This window comes from Electrophorus electricus, chromosome 8 (assembly GCF_013358815.1).
Source record: "Electrophorus electricus isolate fEleEle1 chromosome 8, fEleEle1.pri, whole genome shotgun sequence".
Taxonomy (NCBI): Eukaryota; Metazoa; Chordata; class Actinopteri; order Gymnotiformes; family Gymnotidae; genus Electrophorus; species Electrophorus electricus.
Window position 1 is genome coordinate 18,720,716 of NC_049542.1, and position 7,797 is coordinate 18,728,512.

The 7,797-nt window shown below is 45.8% G+C and overlaps 1 protein-coding gene across 3 annotated transcripts in view; it reads left to right on the plus strand.

Moving 5' to 3' along the window:
* trioa (trio Rho guanine nucleotide exchange factor a) overlaps positions 1–7,531 on the plus strand; it is a 71,992-nt gene extending 64,461 nt beyond the window's left edge. For 2 of the 3 annotated variants that reach the window (XM_027012065.2, XM_027012066.2), the window contains 14 exons: positions 40–90; positions 189–266; positions 396–587; positions 681–861; positions 997–1,793; positions 2,627–2,874; positions 3,001–3,124; positions 3,242–3,269; positions 3,378–3,540; positions 3,651–3,772; positions 3,885–3,963; positions 4,090–4,290; positions 4,458–4,596; positions 4,855–5,400. In XM_027012065.2, the coding sequence (XP_026867866.2) occupies positions 40–90; positions 189–266; positions 396–587; positions 681–861; positions 997–1,793; positions 2,627–2,874; positions 3,001–3,124; positions 3,242–3,269; positions 3,378–3,540; positions 3,651–3,772; positions 3,885–3,963; positions 4,090–4,290; positions 4,458–4,596; positions 4,855–5,400 (2,949 nt within the window). Of the gene's footprint in view, positions 1–39; positions 91–188; positions 267–395; positions 588–680; positions 862–993; positions 1,794–2,626; positions 2,875–3,000; positions 3,125–3,241; positions 3,270–3,377; positions 3,541–3,650; positions 3,773–3,884; positions 3,964–4,089; positions 4,291–4,457; positions 4,597–4,854 lie in introns of all 3 variants that reach the window. The other variant, XM_027012064.2, reaches the window with a different exon arrangement.
* Positions 7,532–7,797: the final 266 nt, after the last annotated feature.

Below are 7,797 nucleotides of genomic sequence, written 5' to 3' on the forward strand. Positions count from 1 at the left end.
AACCAGCCCGGCCTGTTCAAATGTTCTTTTCAATTGTAGGATTTCCTCAAGTTTTCCAAAAAAGCTGGACTGGACTCACTGGATTTAGAGGTAGGAGCAAGGGCTAAGTCTTAAGTGTTGATCTCTGCTCAGGCCTCAGTTCATCTTTGGTGTGGCTATTTCAGTGCAGCGACGCTCTTGTGTTACAGAAAGCAGTGGAGGTCATGTGCATTGTACCAAAGCGATGTAATGACATGATGAATGTGGGCCGACTCCAGGGATTTGATGTAAGACACTCATGGGATACAATGAAAATAACAGCTGTATGGACAAATGGTGTCTCTCACCACTATTTATTAGAAGGTGAATTCAAGATTTTCTCTTTTTTTTTTTCTTTTTTTTTTTCTGTGTCACAGGGAAAGATAGTCGCCCAGGGTCGTCTGCTCTTGCAGGACACCTTCATGGTGTTCGATTCTGATGGAGGCCTGCTGGGCAGGATGAAGGAGAGAAGAGTCTTCTTGTTTGAGCAGATTGTTATTTTCAGTGAGCCTTTAGATAAGAAGAGAGGTTTCACCATGCCTGGCTTCCTGTATAACAACAGCATCAAGGTGCCTACTCATGTCCAAAATGTCAGTGGTTTATTATGGTGATAGTGATGATTATTTGCAAATTTCTGTCTGTCTGTCTGTCTCTGTGTGTAGGTGAGCTGTCTGGGGCTGGAGGACAGTGTCGATGGTGACCCCTGTAAGTTTACTCTGACATCCAGAATGTCCACGGGCAGCACGGAGGCCTTTGTCCTGCACTCCTCCCACCCTGGGGTACGACAGGTCTGGACCTTGCAGATCAGCCAGATCTTGGAAAGCCAGCGCAACTTTTTCACTGGTACAGCCCCACACTGCACTGCGCTCCATTCAGCTGCACCACACCTGCACTCTTGGAAATTGGCCTGTTGAAGCCATGCAATTTAGCCTATGTAGTACTGAATGGTCTTTTGCTGCCTTCTTCACTCACCAGCAGCTCTGACTTCTCCCATCGAGTACCAGAAGAACCATGTGGGAGGGAGTGGGAGTGTTTCAGTGGGCTCTGCGGGTGGTGCCCACGCTGGCACTGGTGGAGGGCAGGGCATTGTTCCTGGGGGTGGAGGTATCGGCCCAGCTGGATCGGGCCCCCGCTCACGCCCCTCCCGCATCCCCCAGCCCTCCCGCCTGCCTCAGCCTCTTCGCCACCACTCTCCCGCTCTGGGCCCCGGAACTAGCGACCCAGACGGCCCTGAAAAAATATCAGGTATGCCTCAGCGGCCCCTCTCTGGGGGCCCCCCACCCTCATGCACTGCAGACCCCGACACGAGTCGAGACCCTGCCAGGCCGAAGGTGTTGGACAGTCCTCAGACCAAACGGGGCGAGCCTGCGGACAGCATTTCCAAAGAGACCCGGGACGGCCAAGTCCCATCACAGATTCCCCGAGCCACAGTGCCTCCCCTGGCACTGGTCAAACCCAGGCCAGGCCCCTCCACCTTGATGCCCACCCCTGTGGCCACGCCAGTCCTCAAAGACAACCTCCCGCCCTGCAGCCCAGGGCCTAAAACTGGGGGCTCTACCACGCCCTCTTCCACCGCCTCTTTTTGGAGCTCCATGCCAGGCTCCCCAGCTAGCCGGCCCAACTCTTTCACGTTCCCCGGGGAGATGTGCGAATCGCTGGGCCGGCAGAACCTGAACCAAAGCCATCGGCACTCCACCCACAGCAAAGATGCAGACCGCATGAGCACCTGCTCCTCTGCCAGCGAGCACTCGGTCCAGTCCACCCAAAGCAACGGGGTAAGAGCCCTGCTCCGGCATGGTCGCCAGCCTGCAGCCTTCAGTGTACCTGCAGCTCCGTTGCAGCTATCCTCTGCAAGACCTTGCTGCTCTTTGTTCCTCTTGCCTAGCTGAGTATTCACTAACCCCAACCTGGATTCTGTCTGCTCTCTGCCTCTAAAGACTGGGACCTCCTGCCCCTGCTTTGTTAAACAGTAACACATTTCTACTGCTGCCCAGTTTACTAACCACTGCTGTTCTGTCTTTGGGAGGTTCTGGAGGGAATACTTCACTTGTAGGCTCTCTCTGCCACTTTCTGAAGCACTGTCGCAGTTCTTTAAATTATCTTTGGGGGACAACAGGTTGATTCTAAGAACTATTCTGATTTACCTATGTCTATTTTAAGATGTTTTTAAAACTGTATACATCTCTGCGGGTGGTCTTTAACCAAAACCCAAAATTAAGTTGTTACTGTAGGCATGGATCAGCTTTAGATGACTAACATGAGTGTGACTGTTTCTATTGTGCGTGTATTCTCAGGTTTGCACCAAATCTCATTACATTTCACTCAAAGGATGGGAATAAAATGCTATATGGAGCACCTTGGAACTTCTATAATAAAGAGCCACTCAGATTATTAGTCCTATACAAGGATGTGAAAGTGTGCTTGGTTATTGTGTTCAAGTTCTATGTATGTTGGTGTCACATTTTTGTGTCTGTCTGTCTGTCTGTCTGTCTGTCTGTCTGTCTGTCTGTCTGTGTGTGTGAGTGTATGTGTGTGTGTGTGTGTGTGTGTGTGTGTGTGTGTGTGTGTGTGTGTGTGTGTGTGTGTGTGTTGACCGGTCCCCTCACAGAGTGAAAGCAGCAGCAGCAGCAACATTTCCACCATGCTCGTGACACAGGACTACGTGGCCCTGAAGGAGGATGAGATAAATGTGTGTCAGGGGGAGGTGGTGCAGATTCTGGCCTCCAACCAGCAGAGTATGTTCCTGGTGTTCCGTGCCGCCACGGAGCAGAGCCCCGCCGCCGAGGGCTGGATCCCCGGCTATGTGCTGGGCCACACCTCCACCAGCATCCCGGACACCCCAGAGGGAACCATCAAGTAAGTGCACCAGCTGCTACTGATTTCCTGTCAGTTACTACACTGCTGCTAAAGCAGTAACATCAGCAGTGATGAGAGACTTTTTTCATATTAATCTCCAGCAACTGTTTTGTTTTCCTCTATCAGGAAATCATCTTCCTGGCACACATCCCTGCGTATCCGTAAGAAGTCGGAGAAGAGAGAGAAGGAGGGGAAGAAGGAGGGCAAGATAGAAAATGGTTACAGGAAGTCCAATAAGGTTTCTGTAAAGGTAACAGATATCTACTCAGAGGTAGAGGAGGTCTCTGCTGCAAACTAGATTGTTTCAAGTTTTATTGTCTCAAGGTTGATTTGAGTCTCTGAAGTCTGGCTTCCTATTTGTCCCTAGCTTCTAAACCCTAATTACATCTATGATGGTAGGTTTGCATATCCATTCTTGTTCCTTTTCATTTATTAAAAAAAATGTACATTTGAAATTGTATATTAATTATTTCAAATGATGAGAGGTGTGGTGTTTTGTGCAGTTCCCCCAGAGATCCTGATCCCGCTTAGTGACATGACCTGTGATAAGGGCGAGTGTGTCACACTCAGGTGTAAGTTGTGTGGCCGCCCCAAAGCCAGCATCACTTGGAAGGGACCTGAGCACAACACCCTAACCAACAATGGCCACTTCAGCATAGCCTGCAGGTGTGTGCCTTTGGCTTCAACACACACTCTCCAGTCTCTTTGAAGTGGACATCACAAACACTGTCACATGCTTTGCATGCAGTGATTAACTGAACATTTCTGTCTTACAGTGAGACTGGTGAGGCCACGCTGCGCATTGTGGGTGTGGCCTCAGAGGATGACGGCATTTACACATGTATTGCCACGAATGATGTAGGGAGTGTGACATCATCCGCCAGTCTCAGAGTGCTGGGTAAGTATATGCACACAGGATTCTCTCTCAGATGCAAAAATACAACTATAGTGTTGAAAGCCAAGTGAACCATGGGTAAAAAGAACAGGTCATGAATTGCATCTCCTTGTAGGTACCTCCAGTGATGGAGTCCGGGTCATGTGGAAAGACAACTTTGAGTCTTTCTACACTGAAGTAGCAGAACTGGGGAGGTAATACTTGAATCCTTTTTCAGGACGTGCCTCAGATTGGGAAGAATACTCAAGTACCTGCATGAAACCCAGGAACAGTTTAGATATATTTGACGTAACCTAACCAGTCACTCGTTTCACCTGCAGGGGCCGGTTTGCTGTGGTGAAGAGGTGTGACCTGAAGGGATCCAAACGGACTGTAGCTGTCAAACTGGTCAATAAGAAACTAATGAAACGTGATCAGGTCACCCAGGAGCTCAGCATCTTAAAAAAGCTCCAGCATCCTCACATAGTCTGCCTACAGGACACTTTTGAGACCCCCAGCAGTTATGCACTGGTTCTAGACATGTGAGAATGCCCTTGTGTTTGTGTACACACACACACACACACAGATAGCAGGTGTCCTGGTGTTACACACACATTGCACAAGAGGGATATATTTCCACAAGCCTTAAAATATTCTTACTCATCATCTGTATGTTTTATTATGCATGCATGTGCGTGTGCGTGGACAGGGCTGATCAGGGCCGTCTGCTGGACTACATCGTCAGTTGGGGGAACCTCACTGAAGAGAAGGTGGCTTTTTACCTGCGGGACATTTTAGAAGCTTTGCACTACCTGCATAACTGCAGGATAGCCCATCTTGATGTCAAGGTCTGTTTGATTGGACAATCCGTTTCATGGAAAAACAAAGTACACTTTGTGGGGAAATAAGTAGAAGCAAAAATGGTGAACTTCTTAAATGGAGGCTTCAACTGCACATAGAATTGTTTACTCATAAATTAAGTAAACTTAGTGAAGAATTAACATGAATAGGGAAAAATAATTGTTAATGTATGCATTTCTAATGTCATAACATTTAAAAAAAATGTTTTCCTTCTCCTCCAACCCCCACCGCACCCAATGCCTCAGCCTGAAAACCTGTTGGTGGATCAGGGCTCCTCTCAGCCCACGGTGAAGCTTACGGATTTTGGGGATGCAGTACAGCTGAATTCCGCCCATTACATTCACCCTCTCCTTGGCAGTCCAGAATTTGCTGCCCCCGAGCTGGTTCTCGGGGACCCTGTCTCTCTAACCTCTGACCTCTGGAGCCTCGGGGTGGTCACCTATGTGATGCTGAGTGGGGCGTCGCCCTTTCTGGACGAGAGCGTTGAGGAGACGTGCCTGAACATCTGCCGGCTGGACTTCAGCTTCCCTGATGACTACTTCCAGGGCGTGAGCCAGGAGGCGCGGGACTTTGTGCGGCTGCTGCTGCGTCTGGAGCCTTCTCGGCGCCCCCCAGCCGCTGCCTGCATCCAGGAGCCCTGGCTGAGGCCGGGGGGCAACCGTTGCTCGGCTGAGTGCATCGACACCTCCAGACTCATCTCCTTCATAGACCGGCGCAAACACCAGAATGACCTGCGACCGCTAGGAGGCATCAGGGCTTTTCTGCACAGCAGGCTCCACCCTAGGATCTGAGCAGAGAAATGCATCAAATCATCTCATCCTCTTTCAGTGGCCAGGTGCTATGTGTTGGAAGCTTTCGTTCCCCAGCCAATTGAGTTGTGTGGAAACTACCACCTTAGTCAATCAGAGCCACGTAGAACACAATTCAACAACGAGCGATATCTGTGGATAAGTTGTGTTTACCCAGTCTTATGCTGCTGACTGGTTTAAAATTTTAAGGACTTAAAATTTAAGGATTCTATCAGTGGAATACATATAAACTGTTTCAGTGATTGCCTGATGAATGAAGCCACAATGACTACTTTGTGTGTAAAGTGCACCTGCACAACACTGGCAGAGCTCTTCTGGGAAGAAAGCGATGCAAACTTTTTTCCCCCATTTAGCCTGAGCCAGAGGGAACAAGTTGTTCTTTAGCGCTTTTACAGTATTGAACTCCAAACCTGGGGAGGCTTCCTTTAAGTAACTTTTAAAAAGAAAATGAGAAAATATGAAGCTGATGATATCTACAAATTTTCAGGTACAATTTTGAGAGAACACTAAATAATTAAACAAAAAAAGATACCTAATAAAGGAAATGGAAAGGATTTGAATCTGCACAGAATGGACTGAGCTTGGCACATGCAGATCAAACGTGAGGGCAGTTTCTTTCGAATCATTTAAACAGAAATCAAAGCTTGTTGGTCACATAGCTTAAAAAGTTGCTTAGTCAAACAACTATGATCATGTCACATTTAATTTTGAAGTGCTGCAAGAAAATTAAATTTTTAACTTTGCTTTAACTAGAGCAAATTGTGTTGTGCAATTTAAAGATGTATAAGCCTTACTTTGTACATAGTCTGTGTCTGCCATTTTTTAGTTTTCTTTTCTTTTTTTTTCTTTTTTTAATGCTGTATGTTCACAAAGACTATCCCAGGATGGGGGAACCCCAGCGGAAGATAGCCATAGGGCAGCAGACATGAACTCAAGAGGAAGACTGAATACTGTAAATGCACTCATTGTATTATGTTTCAGATTGTTATTATGTGCAATGTTGCAGCTTCAACAGTTTATGCAACTATTTATGAAGACATTTGTTGTACCTGTAATAAATATATAGACAAGCATGTACTTGGTACTGCAAGTCCTACTGTTAATTGTGTTTATTTAACCTGGATGATATCCTTAGTTTTGAGTATTATTTTTCCCTGTCTCACCACAGGGTAATTGTCTACATGGCACTTATATGTTTTTGTCACTTTTTGGTTGTCATTACTGTTATACCAAAGCTCAACTAGCTTTATGACTTTTGTTTCCCCTGCGTTTTTCCATTTTAAGCCATGACGGGTTGTTTACGTGTAATTACCATTAGCTTTTTATCTTCAAGTTTGGACATTTCCAAGATACTATTGTCATTTCACAGAATATACATTTGTTTTTCTGCACATTAGTTGCATTTGAGACCATATTCCCATAAAAAAATGTAACCCCTAGCAGTCTTGGTGATTTTTCATGCTTTCTTGTGATGGCAAGAGACCCTTGATATAAATGTGAAGCCTTTAAATTATGATATTTATATAATATCTCACCATTACAGATAGCTTTTATACAAATGTAGGTCAAAGGCCTTGGATAGTTTTTTTGGTGGCACATTGGCTTGAAAAAATTTTTTTTTCGACAATTTTACAAAGTAACAGTAGTGTCAGCTCTGAAAAGAGTCTTCTCTCTAGCAGCTGTCCAGTGGTCTGCAGCCTACACTTAACTGCCACTCATCTGTAGAGCCCAGAGATCCCTGCATCCCCACATTCAGCTTCACAGAATGTGGGGAGAGGACAGAAGCTTTCCAGTAGGAGGGGATGTGGTGGATTCATCTGTATAGTCCGATATCTTCTTTCTTTTTTTGTAATTTATTTGTCATTGTAAAGTTGTACAGACACCGTATATCAAAAGTAGGACTGGATGCATTTTAAGGTTCTGTCACTGACCTTACTTTAGTTCCAAGCTCATTGTATTAATGTAAGTATCATTTTTCATTTTTGTTTCAATTATTTTATACTTTTGCATGTATATTTCTTTGTACAGAGCCCATAAGTGTTTACGCAGTATGTGCTGTAAATATTTTCAGTTTTGCCATCGGTCATTTTGAAATTAAACATACAGAACATTCTGTAGGCTCCTGTGCTTATTGTATGTGCCTGCTGTTAGTCCATAATGTAGGTGGATTGCTCAGAAGCATTAGAAATGAGCCATTAGAATGGCTGCAGCTACAGTGCACAACAATGGTGCTCATGAAATGTGAAAATTAGCTGTGTGCGCGCATGCGCACAAAGTAAAAAGCATGCAAATGTTACAAAGCCTTGTATGTTGTCTGATTCTCACTGTTACACTTTTACACTTTTTAATAGAGGTTGTAAGCCTTGCTGTCTAGATGAC